Below are 26,478 nucleotides of genomic sequence, written 5' to 3' on the forward strand. Positions count from 1 at the left end.
GTGGTTGGGGTATGGACATTAGGGAGGGTATTTGCTATGGTGAGTGCTGTGAAATGTGTAAGCCTGATGATTCACAGACCTGTACCCCTGGAGCAAATAATACATTATATGTTAATAAAAAAAAAAGTTTGACTTTAGGGGCGCCTGGGTGGCTCAGTTGGCTGGGCATCTGCCTTCAGGTTGGGTCGTGATCCTGGGGTCCTGGGATTGAGCCCCGTGTCAGGCTCCCTGCTAGGCAGGGAGTCTGCTTCTCCCTCTCCCTGCCCCTACTTGTGCCCTCTCTCACTATCCCTATTTCTCAAATAAATAAAATATTAAAAAAATAAAAATGTTTGACTTTGTCACCAACTTTAAAAAAAAAAGATTTTATTTATTTGGCAGAAAGAGAGATCACAAGTAGGCAGAGAGGCAGGCAGAGAAAGAGAGAGAGAGGAGGAAGCAGGATCCCCGCTGAGCAGAGAACCTAATGTGGGGCTTGATCGCAGGACCCTGGAATCATGACCTGAGCCGAAGGCAGAGGCTTTAACCCACTGAGCCACCCAGGCGCCCCTTGTCACCAACTTTTACAAGGTGGAAGATTTCACTTAAATGTCGAGATTTTCGGGGCTCCTGGGTGGCTCAGTGGGTTAAAGCCTCTGCCTTCGGCTCAGGTCATGATCCCAGAGTCCTGGGATCGAGCCCCGCATCGGGCTCTCTGCTCTGCAGGGAGCCTGCTTCCTCCTCTCTCTCTGCCTGCCTCTCTGCCTAGTTGTGATTTCTCTCTGTCAAATAAATAAAAAATATTTAAAAAAAAATGTCGAGATTTTCAGTGTACTTGAAGAAGTCAAGGGATTGGGTGACACTGTGCTCTTACCACCTCTGTGTCAGCAATCAGCTGGAAGCTCCTTGGGGCTACGCTTGTTTTTTCCACTTTGCCACAGTCCTTACCAGTCCTTAATGCCCTCTAATGGTAAGGCCAATTGTTGTTCCTTCTTGGGCTTGAGATGCTTTGCACTGTGTGTCACCTGCAGGGTCTCTGGTGGGATTCAGATCTCTGTGTATTATTGTTCTCTAGATAAACGGAACCAAGAGGAGTTGTAGCTGTACATATGTACATATATAATATAATTATCTAGAGATGTCTCCATATAGATAGCTATCGTAGCTATATATATCATGGCAGTCCCATGGAACTGTAAACTAGATGCCTGGGAAGGCCAGAGGCGTCATTCAGTTCAAGTCTGAATGCCTGTGAACCAGGGAAACAGTGGTGTAAATCCCTGTCCAAGAGCAGGAGATGAAATGAGGTATCCCAGTTCTGTGAGGTATGGAACAGGAAATTTCTCTTCCTCTGCCTTTTGTTCTGTTCAGACCTCAACAGATTGAGACTTCAAGAGATTGCAGATGCCCACCTACCTGGATAAGAGACATCCACTTAAATACTAATGCTGTCTGGAATCACTCACAGGGACATATCCAGAAACAATGTTAAAATGGCCACTGAAATTGATGCGTAAAATTAACCAGCACAGAAATCCCGGATAGAGAAGTTACCTTTCACTCTGCGATATTCTGGTTTATAATAAAAAAATATAGGAGCACCTGGGTAGCTCAGTGAGTTAAAACCTCTGCCTGCGGCTCAGGTCATGATCCCGGGTCCTGGGATCGAGCCCCGCATCGGGCTCTCTGCTCAGCAGGGAGCCTGCTTCCTTCTCTCTCTCTGCCTGCCTCTCTGCCTATTTCTGATCTCTCTCTCTGTCAAATAAATAAATTTTAAAAAATCTTTAAAAAATATATATAGATATTTGGTCTTCATTCCTATTTCTCTGTATTCATTCCAGATATATAGACGCTTGGTCTTCATTCCCAGAGCTCCTAAAACCCTTGGAATTTCCTAACTCACAAGTGTGATCAAGGTGTTTTGATATTCTGGGGACTTGTGGCTCAGTCGGTTAAGCAACTGGCTTCAGCTCAAGTCATGATCCCAGGGTCCTTGGATCAAGCCCCACATTGGGCTCCCAGCTCAGTGGGGAGTCTGCTTCGCCCTCTGTCCTTTCCCCTGCTCATTCCCTCTCTCTCTCTCTCAGATAAATAAAATCATTTTTAAAAAGATTAAAATCATTTTTGTTTTGATATTCATAACAGATTTCTTTCAAGTACACCTGCCTTTATGTTAATGAGGTGACTTTTGGAGAATACCTAAGGATGATGACTGGTTGAGGGGAACCAAGGAGTGATGAGAGAGTTGTAACTTTTAGTCCTACCCTCTGACCTCTGGAAAGAGGACAGGAGCTAGAAATTGAATCCATCATTAATGGCAATGATTTGATCAATCATGCCAGAGTATTGAAACATAGAAACCCAAAAGGACAGGACTAGGAGAGCTTATGGGTTGTCGAACATGGAGATTTGGGGAGAATGGTGTGTTGAGAGGGCATGGAAGCTCTGCGCCCCTTCCTCATACCTTGCCCTATGGATCTCTTCTATTTGGCTTTTCCTGAGTTACATCCTTTACTGGTAAGCTGGTAAGTAAAATGTCCCTCTGAGGGGCTCAATTGGTTAAACATCTTCCTTTGGCTCAGGTCATGATCCCAGGGTCCTGGAATCGAACTCTGCAGCAAGCTCCCTGCTCAGTGGGGACACTGTTTTCTCCCTCTCCCTCTACTCCTTCTCCGGGTCCTGCTCACTCGCTCTTTTCTTCTGTCTCTCACTCAGATCAATAAAATATTTTTAAAAAATGTTCCTCAAAGTTCTGTGAACCACTCTAGCTCAGGAATCAAACTGAAGGACGGAATCATGGGAGTCTCCAACCCATTTTTGGTCAATCAGAAGGACAGCTGACAACCTGGGCTTGAAACTGATGTGTGTGTGGAGGGCGGCAGTATTGTAGGACTGAGCCCATAACCTAGGCAATCTGACCCTATCTCCAGGTAGATAGCGTAAGAATTGGGTTAACTGGTTAGTGGTGATGCAGGCTGGCCAGGTCTGAGGACACAGAAGGCTTCCCACAGGACCAGCCAGGAAGAACCTTGGCTTTGGGCGGGATAGAAATCAAATGCATGGAGAAGAAGTGAGAGCAGAGTTTATCACAGATGTATAAAGAGCACACACAGAGCATCTGGGAGACTCAGAAAGGGAAAAAGAGTGAGTCTCATCTTTGCTTGGAGACTGGGGTTTTTGTTGAGGATTGTGGTTCAGCACACGTGTCTTCTTGGGCATCCAGGGACAAAGATGAGTGTTTAGCTGACCTCCGTAAGTCATTTCTGCTCAGGAGTCAGGTGGCTTGGTAAGTCAGTGGTCTTAGAAAACAACCATAATGACACTGCCGGCTCCTCCTTAAATGCTACCTATTGTGCTGGAAGCCTCCCAAGAAATTATTTATTCCCTGCTTTACAAAGCAGACTCACGTTATCTGTTCGATGAGGTGTGTCTAAGCCAGGCTTATAGGTCCCAGCAAGAACAGGAGCAGGAAAAGAAGCAAAAAAGCAGGCTTTCATGGGGTCCCTTGAGTTTCCCTGTCTCAGTGGTGTTGGAAGGAACGTGCACATTGGAACTCCCAAGCACAGCCCATCCCTACTCCTGCCAGAACTTGGGATGCTCTGCACATGGACGGTGGCAATTCAAAGACCACAAGGATGTCATCAGAGTTCTCATAGCAGACTTCTGCTCCCTCCATTTTGACCTCAGTCTGTACTTTCTAATTGACTAAATTCTTCTTTTAATTTGTCTCTCAATTCAGGCAAATGACCCTTGCAGCCAAGCAACCCCTAATAGGAATGAAATCACCCCCTAAAGCAACAGGGACTGCCCTGAGCCAGGGAAGCCCTGCCCAGGATAAAACCTTCACCACCCATCTGCACGTACCCACCCCCCTTCCCCCCACATTTTCCTTATATCAATGAGGAACAATTTTCGGCACTTCAGAAACCATCTATGAGACACTAGTCAGCAGCCTTCCCAGTGGTGGCCTCCGTAAAGGGGCGCCTTCCTTGTTTCACCACTGCTTATTTCTCTGCCTTTGGATTTTGCCAGCAGTGAGTGTCCCAACCTGGGACCCCTGGAGGCAGGGATTCTTGCACCCTTGTGCCCCAGGCTATAGTGCTGGGCTCCCAGCAACATCTGGTCTGGTGGGATTTCTCCCCAGTTGCAAGCAAATGTGACAAGCTCTTGTGTGTCAACTGCTTCTTCTCCCTGGCTGCCCCAAACCTCTGCCTAACACACACATGTTTGGAGATTTCCTCTCGGACTGAGACACCATGGAACGACATCAACTATTCCAGCCCAGCACAGGAGCTAGCACATCTGCTCGTCCCTAGGAGCCTTATTACCAGCAGTGATGGAGAACCTCAGGCAGGACGAAGGGTGAGATGAGTCCTTGCCAGATGTTCAATAAAGTTAATTTCACTCATTTTAAAGTGTTATGAAAGATACTGGGAGTATCTTTTTAAAAAAGAGATTTTATTTATTTGAGAGAGAGAACCTGCACAGGAGTCGGGGGAGGGGCAGAGGGAGAGGAAGATGCAGACTCCCCACTGAGCAGGGAGCCTGGCCTGGGGTCCATCCCAGGACCCGGAGGTCATGACCTAAGCAGAAGGCAGATGCTTAACCCGGTGGGGCACCCAGGCAAAATCCAAAATATGAAACTCACTGATATTCCCACCAAATATTTTTCATTAAAAATTTCAAAATTTTCTTTTGTTGTAGTAAAATACGCATAGCACAGAATTTACCGCTTTAACCATTTCTGAGAGTTCAGTCCAGCAGCGTGAAGTACACTCACCCTGCTGTGCATCCACCCCCACCATTCAGCTCCAGAACTTTTTCATCTTCCCAGACTGGAACTCCATATCTATTAAGCCCTGACTCCCCCTCCCTCCACCTCAGCCCCTGTGACCACTGTCCTACTTTCCGTCTCTATGAATGTGGTAACTTGAGGGACCTCATATAAATAAAATGACACAGGGTTTATTCTTTTTGTGACTGGCTTATTTCATGTAACACAATGTCCTCAAGTTTCCTCCATGTGCTCACATGCGTCAAATTTTCCTTCCTTTTGAGGACTGAATGATGCTCTGTTACATCCATAAACCACATTTTGTTTAGCTATTGATCCATCTGTGGGCACTTGGATTGCTTCCACCTTTTGGCCACTGTGAATAATGCTGCTGTGGGAATACCTGTCTGAGTCTCTGCTTTCAGTTCTTTTCAGTATCTACCCAGAGTGAAATTGTTGGGTCTTGTGGTAATTCTATGCTCAGTTTTTGAAGAACGACCATACTGTTTTCCATAGTGGAAAAAATTATTTAATTATAAAAGTTACTTTAAAAGCAGTCATGATCTTGAGAACTCAGTAGTTATCAATATCTCTGATGAACATAGAAAAATCCTCAATAAAATATTAGTAAATTGAATCCAACAATACACTAAAAAATCATTCACCCCAATCAAGTAGGATTTATTCTTGATATGCAAGGGTAGTTCAGTGTTTGCAAATCAATCAAGACAATACATCACATGAATGAGAGAAAGGATAAAAGCCATGTGATCATTTCAATAGATGCAGAAAAAGCACTTGACAAAGTCCATTCATGATAAAAACTTAACCTTTCCCTTTAGAGGGAACCTACCTCAACATAACAAAGGCCTTATATGAAAAAATCATACTCAATGGGGAAAAACAAAGAGCTTTCCTCTATGGTCAGGAACAAGACCAGGATGTCCACTCTCACCAGTTTTATTTAACATAGCACTGGGAGTTCTGGCCATAGCAATCATATGATAAAAAGAAAAAAAAAGTATCCAAATTGTTAAGGAAGAAGTAAAACTGTCACTATTTGCAGATGAAAGGATACTATGTGTAGAAAACCCAAAAGACTTCTAGAAAAATATTAAAACCGATAAATGAATTCAGTCAAGTATTCAATATATAGAAATCCATTGCATTGCTATACACTCATAACAAAATAGCATAAAGAGAAATTAAGACAACAATTCCATTTACAATTGCACCAAAAATAAAAATACCTAGGAATAAACCTAACCAAGGAGGTGAAAGACCTGTACTCTGAAAACTATAAACACTGATGAAAGAAATTGAAGATGACACAAAGAAATGGAAAGACATCCCATGCTCATGGATTGGGAGGACAAATATTTTTTAAAAATGTCTATACTACCCAAAGCAACCTACAGCTTTGATACAATCCTTATCAAAATATCAATAGCATTTTTCACAGAACTAGAACAAATAATCCTGTAATTTGTATGGAACCACAAAAAACCCTCAAATAGCCAAAGCAAAATTGGAAAAGAAGAACAAAACTGGAGATATCACAACCCCAAATTTCAAGATATTCTACAAAGCCATAGTCATCAAAACAGTATAGAACTGACACAAAAATAGACACATAGATCAACAAATGGCACAGAATAGAGAGCCCAGAAATAAACCCATGACAATATAGTCAATTAACTTTGACAAAGGAGGCAAGAATATCCAATGGGAAAAAGACAGTTTCTTCAACAAATGGTGTTAGGGAAATGGGAGGGCTACATGCAAAAGAATGAAAGTGGCCTGGGGCGCCTGGGTGGCTCAGTGGGCTAAAGCCTCTTCCTTTTGCTCTGGTCATGATCCCCCGCATTGGGCTCTCTGCTTGGCAGGGAGCCTGCTTCTTCCTCTCTCTCTCTCTCTCTATGCCTGCCTCTCTCCCTACTTGTGATCTCTATCTGTCAAATAAATAAATAAAATTAAAAAAAAAAAGAATGAAACTGGCCCACTTTCTTACATCATACACAAAAATATTATTCAAAATGAATTAAAGATCTAAATGTGAGACATGAAACCATAAAAGTCCTCAAAGAGAGCACAGACAGTAATTTCTCTGACATTGACTGTAGCAACATTTTTCTAGATATGTCTCCTGAGGCAAGGGGAACACAAGCAAAATTAAACTTTTGGGACCACATCAAAATAAAAAGCTTCTACACAACCAAGGAAATAATAAAAAAACTAAAAGGCAACCTATGAAATGGGAAAAGGTATTTGCAAATGACATATCTGATAAAGGGTCTGTAGCCACAATATATAAAGAACTTACACAACTCAACATCCCAAAACCAAATAATTCAATAAAAGTTGGGCAGAAGATGTGAACAGACATTTCTCCTAAGAAGGTATGTAGAGGGCTAACAGAGACATAAATAGATGTCATCACTCATTGTCAGGGAGATGTAAATCAAAAGTATAATGAGATATCACATCACACTTATCAGAATGGTTAAAATCAACACAAGAAACAACAGGTGTTGGCAAAGATGTGGAGAAAGGGGAACCCTTGTGCACTGTTGGTGGGAATGCAAACTGTTGCAGCCACTGTGGAAAACAGTATGGAGTTTCCTCATAAGGTTAAAAATAGAACTACCCTATATCCAGCAATCCCTACTGGGTATTTACCCAAAGAATACAAAAACACTAATTTAAGGAATACAACACCCCTATCTTTACAGCAGCACTATTTACAATGGTCAATATAAGAAAATAGCCCAAGTGTCCATCAACAGATGAATGGATAAAGATGTGGTGTATACATACAATGAAATATTACTCAGCCATAAAAAAGACTGAAATCTTGCCATTTGCAATGATCTGGATGGAACTAGAGAGAATAATGCTAAGTGAAATAAGTCAGAGAAAAACAAACACCGTATGATTTCACTCATATGTAGAATTTAAGAAACTAATGACAAAGAAAAAAGATGAACAAGAAATCAGACTCTTAAATACAGAGAACAAATTGGTGGTTAGCAGATGGGAGGTGGGGGGGATAGATGAAATAGTGAAGGGGACTAAGAGGACACTTACTGTCATGAGCACTGAGTAATGTATAGAATTGTTGAATCACTCTCTATGTTGTGCAGTGGAAACTAATATAGCATTGCATGTTAATTACACTGGAATTAAAATAAAACAACCAAAACAAAAACAGAATCCCACTCATGATCTAAAACAAAAGCAAATAATGCCAACAGGAGAGAAGTATGAAGTGAAGGTGCCCTTCCCCACCTCACTTTAGAAGTAGTCACAAGTACTAGCAGTGTCTTGTGTATCTTTTTACAAACTTTCTAAGGATATGCAAGCATATGAGCATAGGTCTAGTTTTCCCTCCTTACACAAACGGGATCCTCCTAAATATAAATAATTGTTGTGCATTGATTTTTCCCAACAATGTATTTTTAACAGAACCAATCAGAACATAAAAGTCACTATTTTAAAGTGTATAAGTCAGTGGTTTTTAGTATGTTCAACTGTGTTGTGTACCCATCACCACAGTCTAATTCCAAAACAGTTCCATCATTCCCAAAAGAAACACTGTAGCTATCAGCAGTTATCTCTGATTTCCCCTCACCTTCTGTCCCCTGGCAACCACTAATCTACTTTCTGGCTCTATGGATTTACCTTTTCTAGACGTATGAGTGGAATCATGTATTATGTGTTTTGTGTCTGGCTTTCCCCCCTTACGTTTTCAAGGTTCACTCATGTGGGAGCCTGTATTAGTACTTCATTTCTTTTTATGGCCCCGTTACATTCTATTGTGTGGATACACTGCAATTTGTCTATCCATTTGCCTATTGATGGTTGTTTCCACTTTTTATTATGTAGCATGCTACTATGACCATTCACAAACAAGTTTTTGTGTGAATGCGTTTTCATTTCTCTTGGGTATATGCCTACAAGTGGAATTGCTGGGTCATATGGAAATTCTATATTTAACTCTTCGAGGAACTGCCAAACCTTCTTGCACACTGGCTTCAGTATTTTATATCCCCAGCAGAAATGTATGAGGGTTCCAATTTTTCTGTCGTCATCCTCACATTCCTTTTTCTTTTTAAAAAATGATTGCTGTTAGCAGGTAAGAAATGTTATCTCCTTATGGTTTTGATTTGCATTTCCCTGATGGGTAATGATGTTGGACATCTCATGTGCTTATTGCCCATCTGTACATCTCTGGGGAGATGTCGATTCAAATCTTTTGTTTTTAAATTTGGTTGTCTTTTTGCTGTTGAGCCATGGGTTTTTAAAAATATATTCTAGGTAGTAGTTGCTTATCAGATATATGATTTGCAAAATTTTCTCCCATTCTGTGGGTTGTCTTTTCATTTTCTTTTTGGTCTTCTTTGACCAGAAGAGTTTTCAGTTTTGGCAAAGCCCAAATTGTTTCTTTCATTGCTTGTGTTTTTAGGTTCATATCTAGGACACCATCCCCTAATCCTAAATCACACAGATATACTGTTTTCTCCTAATACTTTTATAGTTTTCACTCTTACATTTAGGTCCTTGATCCATTTTAAGTTACTTTTTGTGTCTGGTGGGAAGTAGGGGTCCAAATTCATTCTTTCATGTGTGGACACCCAGTTGTCCCAGAATCATTTGTTGAAAAGATTATTTTTTCCTGATGAACAATGTATTTGGGGGCATAACTTCGCATTTCATATATGATATGTTTCTTATTTGTTTCAGCAATATTTATGTATCTTATTAAGAACTTTTAACAATACAGCATTCATCAATAAATATTTACTGAGAGTCTCTTGCTACTAGCCTCTGGGCATACAGCTGTGAGGAGACCAACACAGCTCCTGTCCTAAATGAGTCTACATTCCAGAGGGGGATTACCCAGGTTGAGAGCTGTAAGAGGTAACAAATTGGGGGGTGGAGAATAAGGGGCTGGGTGAGGGTGTACCTAATCAAGTCAGTCTTCCCAGAGCAGAGACCATGGGTGCAGTCCCGCAGAACTAGCTCGGCTTGCTGGAGGAAATGGAAAGAGACAGGGGAGCCTTGGGATTGTAGAGTGAGGGGTGCAGTGGTGAGAAATGTGGGGGCGACTACCCAGGCCCTAAGAGCAATGTAGTGTCCGGAAGACTGGGCACAACTGACTGGCACTTTTGGAAGACCACAAAAGTCGGCCCTATGGAGACTGTACTGGGCGAACGACGGGGTGCAGGCTGCGGGTCAGCGGCGGTGTGTCTTCCTCAGAGTCGAGGCTTGAAAGAGGCTGCGATCCGGAGGGCGGGGACCTGAGGCCAAGCAGAGGGGCTGCAGACTGAATCCGGAGCTGCCGGGTGGGACAACAACGAGAAGGGGCTGAAGCGTGTGGGCAGCGCAGAGTTCGGCGGAAAGGAAGCTGGCGGACCGCAGGCAGGGACCCCGCGGAGGGCCGGGGTGGCGGGGTACGATCTAGGGGCACTTCGCGCCGAGGTCTGTGAGCCAAAGGCCAGCGGGGGCTGGGCTGTTCGCAGCTCAGTGGGCCCAGCTGATGCCCAAGTCCTGACCCTCCCAGTCCCAGCTGTGTGACCGCGGGCAAGGGACTCCAGCCGCCTGTGCCTCGGTTTCCTCGCACGTGGCGTGTGAAGAAAGTTGGCCGCTGTGACTAACCCACCGCCCAGATGCAGTCCGGCGAGCTCCGTTCCCATGCAGGGAGCCAGGATGCGGCTCGCAAGATCAGGCTTCGCCGAGACCCCCAGACTCGCCGGCGAGCAGGACCTGCGCGACCGCGTCCCGGCGGCGCCGACCACCCCGGCCCGGCAGGCCCCGCGCGGCGCCCCGCGGCTCACGCGCACGCGCAGTCCGGGCCGGAGCCGGCCGTGCTCCGCGCCGGGCTTTGCTGTCGACCGGTCGCGGCGGCCGCACGGCGTCGCGCACGGCTGGGCGGGGCGGAGCGCGCTTCCTCCGAGGCGGCGGCTGGGCCCAAGATGGACCTTCCGAAGCTGCTCGTCGCCCCGACCGCGCGCGGAGCCCAACATGGCGGCGGCGGCGGCGGCCCCGGCCGACTCCGCCGAGGCCCGGGGCCGCCGCCCAGCCCAGGCCCCGCGCGCCGCCGCCTGCTGCTGCTGCGGGGCCCCGAAGATGGCGGGCCGGGGCCGCTGCGCGGGGAGGCCCGGGCGGCGGCGGCGGGCCCGGGGCCGAGCCCCCCGCCCCCCGAGGACGGCGGCGACGCTTTCGTGGTGCTGCTGGAGGTGGCGCGCGGCGGTGCGGCCGAGGACCCCGGGCGGCGGGAGGTGGGGCCCGGCGCTGGCGCGAGCCCAGTCACCCACTCCGAGCCGGGCCCCAGCGGCGCAGCCGCCGCCCCCGAGTCCGGCGCGGCGCTCGCGGGCGCCGTCACCATTAACAGCCAGGACCTGCTGGTGCGCTTCGACCACGGCGTCTTCACGCTGGCCGCCGCGCCGCCACCACCGGGCCAGCCTCCGCGAGGCCCGCCCGCGCCGCCGGGCGAGGAGGCCGCGAGCCCGGCCGAGGGCCGCCGGGGTCCCCAGGGTCCGGGCTCTGGTGCCCCGGCCTACCGCTGTCCCGAGCCGCAGTGCGCGCTCTCCTTCGCCAAGAAGCACCAGCTCAAGGTGCACCTGCTGACGCACGGCAGCAGCCAGGGCCGACGGCCCTTCAAGTGCCCGTTGGACGGCTGCGGCTGGGCCTTCACTACCTCCTACAAGCTCAAGCGGCACCTGCAGTCGCACGACAAGCTGCGGCCCTTCGGCTGCCCGGTGGGCGGCTGCGGCAAGAAGTTTACCACCGTGTACAACCTCAAGGCTCACATGAAGGGCCACGAGCAGGAGAACTTGTTCAAGTGCGAGGTGTGCTCCGAGCGCTTTCCCACGCACGCCAAGCTCAGCTCCCACCAGCGCAGCCACTTCGAGCCGGAGAGGCCCTACAAGTGTGACTTTCCCGGTAAGCGCGCGCCACGGGCCTGCGGGCGGGCTTCGGGGGGCTCCCGGGGCCCCAGGTCCAAATTCAGCCGCCCGCAGTGGGTGCGGCGTCGCCCTGCCTCCGGCTGTTCGTCTGGGCAGGATGAAGTTCCGTGGGCCAAGAGTGAGGGGCGGGAACGGAGCACTCTGGTGTTTGAGTTCCAGTTCTTTCCAGGCGATTCGGTTGGACACCTCAGCCCTGCGTTGCTGTGGGGATCTCGACAGAGGAAGCACTAGTAATTACAGCCTTCCTTCCCGCGGTGGAGGCGGCAGGTCTCTCTCAAGGTGCTTCAGGTTAATGAGGGTGATAAAGCTTCTTACTAGAGATTTGATTTATGAGTCAGGTGCCTGTTTTCTTGGGGGTTTCATCAGTTAGAAATGCAGGTATCAGGTACTTAGGTGGCACAGGGGAGTCCGCCAGATGGAACACCCTAAGGCCCACAGGGGATAGTCACAGGTGTGTGGTGCAGTGCAGTTTTCTGGCCTTTTATGCTTTTATCTTCTCTAGACTTCACAGTTTTGGGAAGTTCTAAAAATTATCATTTTCCAGATGAAGAGTCTGAGGCCCAGTAATGTGGATAAGATCCAGTGAAGGGTTCTTTCCCCTCTCTCATCGTCTGCAGTAGGAGGGAATGCAGGGTCCAAAACCGTGAACTCCACCGGAGAGGCAGGTTGACATGCTCTCAGAGGGAGAGTGTGCCTCCCCAGGAGGAGAGAAGATTCCTACCTGGGAAGGAGTGGGCTTGCGTGAGCTGGGGTGGAAGGCAGTGCTGGTGGGTGACACTGCAAAGTCGAGGCAGGGAATGCGGGCTGTGATGGTCTGTGGGGCGGCGAGTGAAGTTGGGAGAGCATGGGAGGGCCCAGTAGAGGGCGAGGGACCTTCTCCATCCTCTTTGTTAAAATAGAACCTCAACTATGTGCCTAGCATGTGCCTTTCATGTGTATCGATGCATTCTATATGTGCTCTCATAGTAATGTCTTTGTTAGAAAATATACTTCAATTATAGGGATTTTGAAAGGGTGAAATGAAAAACACATTAATAGGTTCTAGTTTGTTTCTCCCCCATATGCTTGTGGATGGGCTTGTGCATCCCTCTTTGTGGAAAATATAGGTTTAGACCATTTCAGAACCTTTCTAAATTACATACTGTGAATCTGGCTTATAGACTGCTCCTGGCTAAAATGTACTAAGAGAGAGCATCAGTTCAAGTGTAATACTAGGAAGATGAGAAATTTAGCTTGCTTTAGGGTATGAAATCCTCCTGAGAGTTTTGGGTTGGAGGATCAGAGGTGTTCCAAATGGGTGGGTTCAGAGGAGGGAACGGTGAAGCCTCATGAAATGTTCTAGACCTGAGTTTGCTGCGGGAGTGGTGAGGGGCTTCCTGTAAGAAAGATTGCAGAGGCAGGAGGAAAGGGCTTGACTGTTGATTGCAGGGAGGGTGGTTCTTGGTAAGGCAGAGAGATTTACCTCTTGGAGTGTGTGAATGCACCAAAGTCCAAAATAGGGAATGGGGGGGGAGGGAGGGGAGAGCAGATTTATGCCGAAGAGGAGGAGCAGGATGATTTGGGGGCATTTAGGAAGAGGAGCATTTCCCAGTTGAGTGTTGCTAGGGAAAGTGGGGTTCCTGGGGCTCAGTGCTTTGAGGTGGTGATGTGCAGTGTGTATCTGCTTGGTGGTTTTATAGGCACGATGGCAGCATGTTAGAGGTTCTGGGAAGAGCTGCCACAAAGATAGGAATCTTGCAACCTGGTATTTTCTACTCTATTTAAACACTGAACCTTTTTGTCAAAGGAGAGCTATTGATGTGGAAAGTTTGGGGATTGCTGAGGTAGGTTCCTTTCTGGTGGCTCAAGTGGGGTTGAAGACGGGAGTGAAGGAAAAGGCCATGTGAATGATGACTCTGTGAGCCTCCTTTGACAACAGGGAATCCTGGTGAGATAAGCAAAAGGAAAAGGAGAAGCCAGGTGACAGTGGGGGCTGCTGCCCTTTGCAGAGGACGTCAAAGAGGACATTCGTAATTGCGGAGGACACAGCGTCACTTGCAGGGGCAAATAAGTCTCAGATAGAACAGTGGTTTGTGGCCCTTCCAGGTTCAACCCTCCCAGACGGAATCCTTGTTCCTTAGTATCTAATATCTCTTGTTGGGTGTTCCTTGGCCTCACACAGACAGCATTGACATTTGAGTTCACAAAATGTGAGAAAGATCTGTGCTGTGGAGACGGGGAGCATGTGGCCGTGATTAGAGATCAGGCCTTCATGGCTAAGTCATAGCACAGCAGGCTGCCCTCAGCCGCTATTACAAAGACGGTTGTCAGTGGTTGTAACAGTGGTCGTAACTTTCTGGAGCTGCCTCTGTCTCATTTTCTTTCTTGTTTGCTTCAGTGTGAATGGTGTCCTGGAGCGGTGACTAGTTTAGCTGTGGTATGTGATCTTTGTCACACCAGTGAGCAGGGTTTGTGTTTTCTTTGTTCAGGCTGTGAGAAGACATTCATCACAGTGAGTGCTCTGTTTTCCCATAACCGAGCTCACTTCAGGGAACAAGAACTCTTTTCTTGCTCCTTTCCTGGGTGCAGCAAACAATATGACAAAGCTTGTCGCCTGAAAATTCACCTGAGAAGTCATACAGGTAATAAGCGGAGAATACAGCATTTGTACCTAAGATTTGCCTTTGTGGTAGCTAGCATTTATGATTATGTGGCATAATTTCTTTGTTTTCTAAGGTGAAAGACCTTTTATTTGTGACTCTGACAGTTGTGGCTGGACCTTTACCAGCATGTCTAAACTCCTGCGACACAAAAGGTAATCTTTACATTTCACTTGAATTACCCATATAGAAGATGAGTGTTTGTCAGTGGCAGAAGCCTGTGGATTAAATATCTGTCGATTTTTTTAAGTTATAAGAAAAGGAGCCCATTGTAGATAGTTTGGAAAGTTCAGAAAGCTGTAAAAAGAAAATCATGCAGAATCTGATCACCTAATGTCAGTTTTTCTGTGTTATACTTGTTTTTAAATGTAATTTATGTACTATATACAGAATTCAATACTTTAAAAAGGTTAACATTGTGGAAGCAGCTTTCCTGGTGTCATTATAAACTTTCCATACTGGTAACGATGTCCTTGGAGGGCTTTGTCTATGTGCAGGTGTTGTTCAGCACTTTACCTTTAACCTCTCTCCTTTAACCGTCACAATGACTATGGCTTTGATGTTCTTATTTCAGACTTTGATGTTCTTACTCTCCCTGGTTTGCATTGGGACAGAGAGGTTGGGTGGTTTGTCCATGCTTGCACAGCTGGGGATTTGAAGGGTTTAAAAAGTATAACAACATTACTAGAAAAGGACTGTATTTGTGCATGAACTTGAGGGGGTCCTTTTAGCATTGCCATTGATTTTCTTTGCATGCTTTTCTTTGCCCTCTGCAGCTTGGAAACCTTGTTTGTTAGCAGAATCTCTAAACGTTGGAAGTAGCTTCGTCAGTACGTTTGGGACCCAGCCATTTGTTCCTAGATTGAAGCAGCACTAATTGTCATGTCTGACTTTTAAGTCAACCTTGTCATTAAAGTAGAATTTCTAATTGCAGGATTAGCTAAATTGCAAACCTGTTCACATGGGTTAGAAAGAATTAAGATTTTCTGAAATGTGCCGATCATTTTCTTTAAATGCTAAGACTTTGTAATTTGCAGAATCTTTTTTTTTTTTTAAGATTTTATTTATTTATTTGACACACAGAGATCACAAGCAGGCAGAGGAGGCAGGCAGAGAGAGGGGGGAGCAGGTTCCCTGCGGAGCAGAGAGCCCAATGCGGGGCTCGATCCCAGGACCCTGGAATCATGACCTGAGCCAAAGGCAGAGGCTTTAACCCACTGAGCCACCCAGGCGCCCCATAATTCGCAGAATCTTAAACAAAGAATCACTTCTGAGGTTTGGTGTCTCCGGGTTGTGTGAGTGAAAAATCACTGTTTTTCTCTTCTGGCAGGAAACACGATGACGACCGGAGATTTACTTGCCCTGTTGAAGGCTGTGGGAAGTCATTCACCAGAGCAGAGCACCTGAAAGGCCATAGCATCACCCACCTGGGCACAAAGCCATTCGAGTGTCCCGTGGAAGGTAGATTTTAATAGGTTACTTTGAGCCGTAAACTAGCATGTGACTGCGTTGTTGTAAGTTTAAGTTGTTTAAAGGTAAGTGTTATCTGCTTCAAGGCAAGGTGAGTGTGAGTTGCGGCATTAGATTTGATTGGCTGTTTTTTAGTTAATTGTTTTATCTTGGGAGTAGTGTATGGGAAAGAACAGATTTCAGAATCAGACCTGGTTTGGCTCTTGGCTCTGAAGTGCACTCCTTAGATTTGTGGCTCTAGTTATTACCTGTTTAATTTGGTGGTTTTGAGGAGTAGGTGAAATGACCTGTTGAAAAGGCTTGTTTTGGCATCTGGCACATATCGTGGATTCAGTAAATGGTAGCTATCTATGCATGCTATGATTAGACAGCAGTCAAGTTAGGCCAGCTTTTTGAAAAGGGCATTCAGATTTTTTTTTTTCCCATTTTATTTATTTTTTTCAGCGTAACAGTATTCATTGTTTTTGCACAACACCCAGTGCTCCATGCAAAACGTGCCCTCCCTATTACCCACCACCTGTTCCCCCAACCTCCCACCCCTGACCCTTCAAAACCCTCAGGTTGTTTTTCAGAGTCCATAGTCTCTTATGGTTCGCCTCCCCTCCCCAATGTCCATAGCCCCCTCCCCCTCTCCCAATCCCACCTCCCCCCAGCAACCCCCAGTTTGTTTTGTGAGATTAAGAGTCATTTATGGTTTGTCTCCCTCCCAATCCCATCTTGTTTCATTTATTCTCCTCCTATCCCCTTAACCCCCCATGTTGCTTCTCCATGTCCTCACATCAGGGAGATCATATGATAGTTGTCTTTCTCCGATTGACTTATTTCACTAAGCATGATACCCTCTAATTCCATCCACGTCATCGCAAAGGGCAAGGTTTCATTTCTTTTGATGGCTGCATAGTATTCCATTGTGTATATATACCACATCTTCTTGATCCATTCATCTGTTGATGGACATCTAGGTTCTTTCCATAGTTTGGCTATTGTAGACATTGCTGCTATAAACATTCGGGTACACGTGCCCCTTCGGATCACTACGTTTGTATCTTTAGGGTAAATACCCAGTAGTGCAATTGCTGGGTCATAGGGTAGTTCTATTTTCAACATTTTGAGGAACCTCCATGCTGTTTTCCAGAGTGGTTGCACCAGCTTGCATGCCCACCAACAGTGGAGGAGGGTTCCCCTTTCTCCGCATCCTCGCCAGCACATTCAGATGTTTTTTTCCCTACACAGTGAAGGCAGGATTTGTGGGCAGAATTGTGCTCCATGGCTTGTGTGTGCTGGCCTACTGTAGTTGCTGCAGGTGTGTGGGAGGGCAGAGCAGGTCAGTATGTGCTTGTGAGTCTCCTTCCCCTTCCCTCAGGTGATGAACTCAGGCCAGCTTCTCTGGGCATTAATTTCCTTATCTGGAAAAGGGACAATAAAGACCAATTTGAAGCCAAGACCAGTTCCTAGAATGGGTAATATAGGTGGTTTAACCAAGACACAGTTCCTCCTGTCATCAGAGCTCCAGTTGGGGCACATCAGGTAGACCAGTGCCTATAGGGTGCTGTGGGGACATACAGGTCACCCAGACTGCTTCTAGAGCATGGGGGCATGGGAGTAGTCTCCCAGTTGGCTGAAGAAGGAGGCGGAGCTCGCCAGGGTTAGAGGAGGCGGAAGAGGCCAGTGTAGGGGCATCTCCCAGAATGGTGAGAGCAGCAGACTGGGGGTTCAGGGCAGGAGTGTGATGGGACCATGACCGAGTTTAGGGCTCAGTCTGGTTTCCTGGGGAGGTGGCTTGTGCCTGCACTGGGGCTTGGCAGTGGGAAGGGAGAGAATGCACAGATGAGAGAGAAAGGAATTGGACAGTGTCCCAGCAGCGCTTGGTGGTAGATTTGGGAGTAGGGGTTTTGGGTGAAGCAGTAGTTAGGGCCAGCATCTCACTTGAGGTGGGCACACAGGGCCGGTGGTTGGAAGAAGAGGATGTGCTGCATTTTAGGTGCCCACAGGCTTTCCAAGTTCAGATGCTCAGGAGGCAGGGAGGTACTGCTTGCTGGGCGCAGTGAGGAGGTGGGCTGGGAGTGAGGCTGGTCCACACGGGGTGAGCTAAGCCGTGGAAGTGGATGCAGGGCTCAAGGATTGGTGTATGCTGAAGAGGGGAGGTAGAGTGTGATGACTGAAGTCTTGAGGCTTCCTGGACCCCAGTCCCAACCCTGCCACTTAAGTCACTCTGTAACCTCTGACAAGTGGCTCAAGCACTCTCTGCCTCTTTCCCTCATCTTTGAAGTGGTCATAAAACCACGCAGGAAAAGCGGTCACATTCCTGGCCATCAAAGGATGTATAGTGAAAATGAAGTATGTTTTGTTCTCTCTCGAGTTAACAAATGTTTTTAAAAATGGAAACCTCTGCTAACAAGTGTGGCAGACATCCCTGTTGTGGTTGACTCCTGTCCTTGGCAAAGCAGTTTGGTAAGAAGCGTTTTCAGCACCTCTGCTCTGTGCTGTGCCTCCTTAAGTGTGTGTGGAGGTGTCCCAGCTGGAAAGGGGCTGAGGGACATTGCAGGTATAGAGAACCCCTGGGCAACATGTGGAGCAGGGGACACATTGTAGACCGTGCATCTAGGGGTGAACCTGGAGGCATCTGTCCTCTTGTGTGTTTTCCAAATGTTCTCTGCTGAGCCTGACCTGGAAACAAGCCGGAAGCTTTGTTTGAAAGTGAAGTAAGTTCAAAACTCCTTTCAGAGGCAGCCAAAACCCTTAGTCATCTGGCCGTATTCTGCCTTCATAGCCTCTTTTCCTAAAATAGGCCTCCCCCAGGCCCTAGACTCCAGCAGCTCCACCTTGCCATCCCAAGAAGCTTCCACAAGTGCAGTGACGCGCGTTCTACTTTCTTGGGCACTGTGCGCGCATTCTGTAGGTTGGAGTTGTTTACCTATAGTCTTCGTAACCTCTGTGAGGCGTGTGCCATTCCCACTTTACAGAGAAGGAAGAGGAGACCCAGAAAGAATAAATAAGGCCACGTGGCCAGTAGGGTCTGAAGTAGAGTTGCTCCAGAGTGCAAGCTCTGCCCACCCTGCTTGGTGGCCTCCATGCCTTGGGTGGCTGTTGCTCAGCCTGTACACCTTCCTGCTCTGCTGTGTGGCCCCTACCATTTGTAAAGACCCAGTCACCTCAAATGCTACCTACCACTTGAAACCTTTTTTCTCTCTTCTCAAGAGGGACACTGTTTCTTCTGCTTCTAGAACACTCCATGGCATTGGCACTGGTTTTATTTTGCTCTTTTTTTTTTTTAAGATTTTATTTATTTATTTGACAGATGGAGATCACAAGTAGGCAGAGAGAGAGAGGGAGGAAGCAGGCTGAGCAGAGAGCCATATGTGGGACTCGATCCCAGGACTGTGAGATCATGACCTGAGCCGAAGGCAGAGGCTTTAACCCACTGAGCCACCCAGGCGCCCCTCCTATCTCTTTTTAAATGGAGTTTGCTTTCACATTTAATTCCTTGTGTCGGGGAGGAAGAATTTTTTTCTACCCTTCAAGATTGTTCTCACTGGACTAAATTAAATTGATGTGAGACAGATTAACAGAAAATAAGACTTATTTAATCATTTATTTATTTTAAAGATTTTATTTATTTATTTATTTGACAGGGAGGGAGAGACAGGTAGAGAGGGAATAGAAGCAGGGGAGTGGCAGAGGGAGAAGCAGATTTCCCGCTGAGCAGGAGTTCAATGCTGGGCTCAATCCTGGGACCCTGGGATCATGACCTGAGCCGAAGGCAGATGCTCAATGAGCCACCTAGGCACCCCTGGAAAATAAAATTTAATTTTATATGTATGGAAAACCCACACAGACATGATATTCAGAGACAGGTAAAATGAATTATGTATGTCATCCTGAGCTAAAGAGAAGGGTGGATAGGGACCTGGGACTTTCAGAGGGAAGGAAAGCGTTTTACAGGAAAATGGAAATGAGTAAATGTTTGGTGAACAAGTGTTTCCTGGGCTCATTGAAACAATGTGACACAGAGAAGACTTTGCTCAAACACGCCTTGCTAGGTCCTCCCTGTTCCCTATACCTAGTTCATATCATAACGTAGTTATCTGTGGTGGTAGCTTTTTTCCTGGAGTATGTCTTCCATCTAAATTCTTTTAGGCAGTAGGCAGAGGGATGTCAAAGTTTATTTCCAAGTCTTAGGCCTTGATTGCTTCTAGCTGGCATAACCAGCATGCCAAAGACGCCTGGTTTGGGGGCATCCTGCCTTGGCCCCACATTTGTGATGTTGCCCTAAGGGCTATGTGTCTGTCCCTGGTCAGTGGCTGGAGCATGGCATGCATTGTCTTATGATTCCAATGGGAGGAAATGTCAGCACTGGTTCCTTGGGGATCCTCAGGTTCACCACTCATTTGTTCTTTTCGTTCCAGGGTGCTGTGCCAGGTTCTCTGCCCGTAGCAGCCTCTACATTCACTCCAAGAAACACCTGCAGGATGTGGGTGCTCCGAAAAGCCGTTGCCCAGTGTCCAGCTGTAACAGACTCTTCACCTCCAAGCACAGCATGAAGGCCCATGTGGTCCGGCAGCATAGCCGGCGCCCAGGTCTGCTCGTTTACTTCTCTCCTAGGGTGCTGCAGAGATGTGTCTGCTTGACGTGTGTCAGAGAAGCTAAAGCGTGTCCTTCCTTCCTTCCGTCGCCCCCTTCAGAAGTTGTCTGGTTATGGATTAAATTAATTGAGCACAACAAAGTCTTACTGGCCCATAAACCATGGCTGCCAAGCCTAGTGTGATCTTTTGGACTGTCTTCTGCCACTTTTTGCCTCTGACCCTAAGCCCTCACCTCTGAAGTGCTTTCCCTCCAGGAGCGTTCAGTTATTTATTTATTTGCTTATTTATTTTCAGTGTTTTTCTTGGTTGGCTTTTCCTAGCATGTGTCTCCTAAGTCTTTCTCCTTCTGTGACCTTTGTCCTGGATTCTGAGCCTACCCCTCCCTTGTTTCTGCTTCACCCCTCTCTGTCTGGTTGTGCAGAGTGGTGGTTCACCTTGGGAGCAGGGGGCGGGGCTTGATGACCTGGGTAGGGGAGAGGGGTGGGGGAAGCACAGCAGTAGTCTGGAGCAGGGATTCTGGGCACATGAAGGCCTGGTCATCTGGCTGCATGGTGACATGGGATGATGGTCTACCTCTGGAGCTGCACGCACAGCCCTAGGGGCAGACTGTTCAGGGGTGTGGGCAGCCGTGTGCTGCCTCTGCCTTGGAGCTCGCACCATCCTGCTCTCTGGGGCGTGGTGGGGTTGCTGCTCCTGGCAGGGGAATCCCTCGCTAGCCTTAGAGTCATTTGAGCGTGCTGCCTCCCTGCCACCTGTGTGACAGGCAGCAGCAGCCTTGGGGCACAGCTACTTCCCAGCCGTGGGATCTAGGCTAGGGCACAGGTTCTTGAGCTTTGGCTTTTCATCTTTAAAACATGGAAGAGAATTTGTGTCGTGTTCTGAAGGAAACGTCCTTCCTCTGGCTTCTTTCCGTCCTGTTATAGATGTGGTCACGTCACTCCTTTGGCTCTAATAGTAATTGTCATTTCGCTTGGGATTTAAGAAGCTGCCCTTCTGAACTCTAGATGTTAATGAGGACTCATAGGAGAGGCTGCCACCTCAACTCACAGAGTCTAGTCAGGAGCCGTAGGCTGGTCTTGAGAGGCCCTCAGTGGTCGGGTTGCTATTTCTGTCTCTAGATCTTAGCCTTCGCCTCTCCTGGCTCTGAGCTAGCACTATGGGACACTGTGCACCTGGACCTCTGTGCTCCTGCTCTTCTCCCTTTCCTGGCTTGGCTTATTCAGAACTCAGCAACAGCATCATTCCTTTCACACGAGTTTCCTTAGTCTCTGTCTCCGTGTGAGAGCCTCTTAGGGGCTCTGTAGTGCCTGTGTTTCCCAGGCTCTGAATTTATAATGTGCCATTGACTGACTTGTGTGTCATTCTCTCTGCCGTGGTCAGGGGTGGATAACTAGGTAGTGTCCCAGTGCTAGCCTTGTGAGAAACGGGTGCTTGGGAACCTGCGTTGCTGTGACTGACACTGCCAGGGGCTCTGCTAGACCCTGGACTGGGTGTTGGAGTTTCCTCACAGTGATCCTGGGGCAGCGGCATCTTCACTGCTCCCTTCCTGATGAAGCCGAGGTGGAAAGGAGAGGGACTTGTCTGAGGTCCCATACACTGAGAAGTGCTGGAGCGAGGTCATGCTTATAACCTTAGTCTAGATGCTGTATTAATTAATGTTTAATAATTCTGAATATCTGGGCCTTGCAGTAGCAGGTGTCCAGTAGATACCTGTGATTTCAAGGCTAAATAGGAAATTTTTGAACAAATTGGTGTCTGTTTGCACTGAGATTATTATTACTAATTTTTTTATCCATATGAAATTCTCAAGATAGTAAAGGAAATTTTTGGGAGGTTTTGAAAAAGAGGCTGTTTTCCATTTTTAATTTCTGAATCTCTGCCATTTTTTAAAGTTGTTTTGTTGGTACCGAGATACTTAGTGAAGAAGCAGTAATAGATCGATACTGGTTTTCAGCTTTGAAGTAGTATGACAACCAAAGAAGATAATATTGGGGATTTGGTTGTTAATTTATTTTGGAAGGGTCTGTCGTGGATTTCTTTCATAGGTTTGCATTAGAACTATAGTAGGCACTCTTACATGGTGTCCACCAAAAAAAGTATGAGTTTGGGATTAGCTGACAGTTGGTGTAGGAGGAATAGAACCAAAGAACTGAGAGAGCCTTTCCCTCTGGCCAGGCACTGGCATGTTCTAGAAGCTTCAGCTAGAAATTTCTTAGGAAGGATTAACTGCAGGGCCCTGTTTGGCTCCCTTACCCAAATTTTTTATACTCCCATCTTCCTGTTTGCTTGCTGCTTAAAGAGTCCTAGGATTTGGGATGATTGATTGGGTTCACTGGTATATAAATTTCTGACTTGAATATTCATTGAAATTTTTTAAGATTTTATTTTTAAGTAATTTCTACACCCAACGTGGACTCGAACCCACAGCCCCAACCAAGATGAAGAGTCACGTGCTCCACTGACTAAGCCAGGTGCCTCTCAGTGAAATTCTGTATAAGTATGCTAATGCTCACTATTCCTCCAAGGGTAGTCTGACTATTTAAGTTACTTAATTGAATGACAAGAGAATCAAATGTTTGATGAGTGAAATGATCAACAACAGAGGCTGAATAAACAATCAAGACTAAAGAGGGATTTACTAGAATTATTTTTTCTGTGATCATTAAGTGCTGCTTAGGGGCTAGGTGCCAGTGCCTGGTGCTAAAGGGACATTGTTGGTCAGATAGACTCCCTGCCTTTAGGATGATCAAGGAGAGAGTGTTAGAGTTTAGAAATACAGTGGTGGGGGAGAAGGAGAGCCCATCAGGAAAGGCTCCAGGGAGGGGACACAACTCCAGAGTGCCGGGGGGCTGATGTCTTAGTTCTCTGTAGTCCGTAGGGTTTGGACCTCGAGCCAGGGCATTTATCCCAGAGCATGCCAGACAGGACAGTTTATTTACCCACTGATCACCCCCAGATGACTCAGATTTGTTTTGGAGTGGCAGCTAGTTGTGGAGTGAGGCATAGATTTTGATGAGACGTGAGCTGACACCAGCCGACTCCAAAAATATCCTGGAGCCGGAGTCCAGCTTGTGTCTGACTTCTGAAGATTTGTGGTCTGGGTTAGGTTTTACAGGCTTCTGAGGGCACTTCTTGTGTAGCAGAATGAGCATAGCGTTTGAAGCCAGAAAGACATGGATTCAATTCTTCCCTCCTTTTGTTACAAGTTGATGTGACTTTAGGAAGTATTATTGAGACTCTCAGGTCATTTCCTGTCTGGAGAAATCCCTGTGAGCTCAAGATTTGAGGGAGTGTACTTAGAATGCCTCATAGGTTATCAAGCAGTGCCTTTCCTCAGCCTGTGGCCACCTTCGATGCACCAGGCGGCAGGGGCAGGAGGAGTAGATGTTACCTTGATGGCTTGCTTACTGCGTACCGTCTCAGCATGAACAAAACCTCTGAGTCTGCTAAAGTGCATAAGACAATTGAATTGTTCATTTCTTTCAGATCTCTTCCCTCAGCTTGGAGCTCCGAGTTCTCTTACGCATAGCAGTGAACTTGGTAGCCCAGGCCAAAGTGAGCTGAACAACCTAGACCTGGCAGCGCTCTTCTCTGACGCACCTGGTGATGGTGGTAGTGCGGCGGGGGCCTCAGATGAGGCCCTGAACTCTGGCATCCTGACTATTGATGTTACTTCTGTGAGCGCCTCACTCGGAGGGAACCTTCCCGCTAATAATAGTTCCTTGGGGCCCATGGACCCACTGGTGTTGGTGGCCCATAGTGACATTCCTCCAAGCCTGGATAGCCCTCTCGTTCTTGGGACAGCAGCCACCGTTCTTCAACAAGGCAGCTTCGGTATGGATGACGTACAGACTGTAAACGCAGGAGCTTTAGGCTGTTTGGTAGCTCTGCCTGTGAAGAATTTGAGTCCGGACCCACAGGCTTTGACCTCAGGTGGTCATTTAGCAGACACTGCCTCCACACTGACCTCTCCGAGCCCCCCACCTGGAGACACCGGTGGCCCAGAGCTGCTGGCTCCAATCAAAGTGGAACCGGCCTCGCCTCCCAGCCCCGACACTGTAAGGCAGCAGGATCGGAGCCGAGGGGCGCCCAGGTCGATGTTCTGCAGCCCTGCGGAAAAGCACAGTCCTCAGAAAGACACGGGGCTCAGTGCGGGAACCGGCAGCTTCTATTTGGTATGAAGTGCTCTATTCAGTCACCACCGCATAACTCCCTTCTCTTACACTCAGTTTTGAGGATGTTCTGGATTAATCGTTCATGTGCAGACATTTCTTACTGGTTTCCGAAAAGATGGAGCCCTGGACTACAAGTCTGGAAATCTGAATTCTGATATTGAGTCTGGAACTGACTAGGTTTTACAACCTTAAGGAAATCACTGATCCTGTCTGAGCTTTAAGTTCTCATTTATTTCTAAAATGAGGAGGTTTGGCTAGATGATTTCTAAGGTCCTTTTGAGTTCTGTGATTCTGTGATGATGTGTTTCTTTTCTTGAAAAAAAAAAAAAAAATGGGGTATTTCGTAATGTTGAAATGTTCTGCCTTTGTGCTTTTCATGGAATAACAGGTCCTTAGACTTACTAATGGCCAGAGGAAGAGGAATCGTGATATCAGGTTTAATGGAAACTTTAAAACCATGCAGAAAAATTTAAAAAAAAAAAAACAACCTAGAATTAACAAGGAAAAAAGGGAGTGGTTTGTGAGCTTTTGTTTCTGGAGGGTTTTAAGAGTACTTCTCCAATTTTGAGGCTCGGCAGTTAATATTCTTTAATTATATTTATGTCAGTTAATACATTTAATATAATTTAATTTAAAATAATTTAATTAAAGATTCTTGGGGGAGAGTCTGATTATTTCCTCAGTCTCAGATGGGAGTGATCAAATAGGTTTTTTCTTTGTGGCACAGGTTAAATTTGATGGTGATATTTATATTCAAAATGTTAAATCTTATTTTACCACAGTTTTTTTAAAAAAGTTAAATCCTGTGAATTTGAATTTGAATCAGTTGTGAGGGATGTGGTAACCCATCTACCATGAGCCTTTCAGTCTGAGAGAAGCACAGTCTGTCATACCTTTTTTGATGGCTCTCACTTGTTGGTGGCCTAGCCATCCTTGGCAGCCTTTGCTTAGGTGACCAGAGCAGTTGCTAAGCCACCTAGGTGACTGGGTTAGAATGGGGAGGTGGCCGAGGCTCAGAGGTCACTGGGGAGGCAGGGCCTGTGTCGAGGGCCTTGATACCTTGGGATACCATAGTTCCTTGGTGTCACTGCATCTCCAGAGCCGTGACTGTGGGTGGAGGCAAGAGGAGCCGCCATGACCTTGAACCTGACTCCTTGTTCATTTTCTCGCTAGCTGTGTGACGTTGGGCTGCCTCGATTCTCTGAGCACAGATGGTGTGTGGTGAATGGGTTACAGGTATGCCACAAGCTGTTGAGGGATGTTCTTTTTCTTTTTGTAGTGATAAGCATTAAGCTGTTTTTCTTATCAAACATTGACAGATTTACAGAAGTGAAGTCCCATTTGAATACTGTTTGGATCCCTCCGTAAACTTTCTGAATTCAGTAATGTAGTTCTGTTTTGGTGTATATAACTTTTGAGTCCGGCACCTGCCACCAGAGCGGCCTCTGTAGTGGGTATATGAAATAGGGTCTCCCTGGGTCTGCCGTACAAGTGTCATGTGGCATGTTCTGGAAAATGTTGAGAAGTGCTGCAGTTAATTAATCCTGAACCACCAAGGGAAGGCTGCTTGTTTCAGATAGCAGAGAAGTTTGTGACTCCTTTTATAACAGTTTCTGTGTAAAGTATTTTAATATGTTTTAGACTTTGGAGGAATAAACTTTGCTTCTCTGGATAATAAAATTATGTATATTGTTCCAACTCTCATTCTGTTTAGTTGTCACTGTAATTGGATGTAACATTTGATTCTCCCTCAACCTTTGCTGGAGATCCTCAAAGATTGTTGGACTCAACTCTGTTCAGGAGGCAGACTTAGTACATTTCTGTAGTTCCTTTGCTACCCTTTCTTTACTATTTGGAACGCGTGACTGACATGCTTTTCTTTGGTCTCAG

The 26,478-nt window shown here is 46.7% G+C and overlaps 1 protein-coding gene across 3 annotated transcripts in view; it reads left to right on the forward strand.

Moving 5' to 3' along the window:
• Nucleotides 1-10,686: 10,686 nt before the first annotated feature.
• ZXDC (ZXD family zinc finger C) overlaps nt 10,687-26,478 on the forward strand; it is a 38,778-nt gene continuing 22,986 nt past the window's right edge. Inside the window, exons 1-7 of one of the 3 annotated variants that reach the window (XM_045989915.1) lie at nt 10,687-11,698; nt 14,190-14,342; nt 14,437-14,515; nt 15,691-15,821; nt 20,237-20,407; nt 23,900-24,588; nt 25,762-25,824. In XM_045989915.1, the coding sequence (XP_045845871.1) occupies nt 10,729-11,698; nt 14,190-14,342; nt 14,437-14,515; nt 15,691-15,821; nt 20,237-20,407; nt 23,900-24,588; nt 25,762-25,824 (2,256 nt within the window). In that variant the 5' untranslated portion in view covers nt 10,687-10,728. Of the gene's footprint in view, nt 11,699-14,189; nt 14,343-14,436; nt 14,516-15,690; nt 15,822-20,236; nt 20,408-23,899; nt 24,589-25,761; nt 26,448-26,478 lie in introns of those variants that run through there. The other 2 variants (XM_045989918.1, XM_045989917.1) reach the window with 2 other exon arrangements.

This window comes from Meles meles, chromosome 20 (assembly GCF_922984935.1).
Source record: "Meles meles chromosome 20, mMelMel3.1 paternal haplotype, whole genome shotgun sequence".
NCBI classification, from domain to species: Eukaryota; Metazoa; Chordata; class Mammalia; order Carnivora; family Mustelidae; genus Meles; species Meles meles.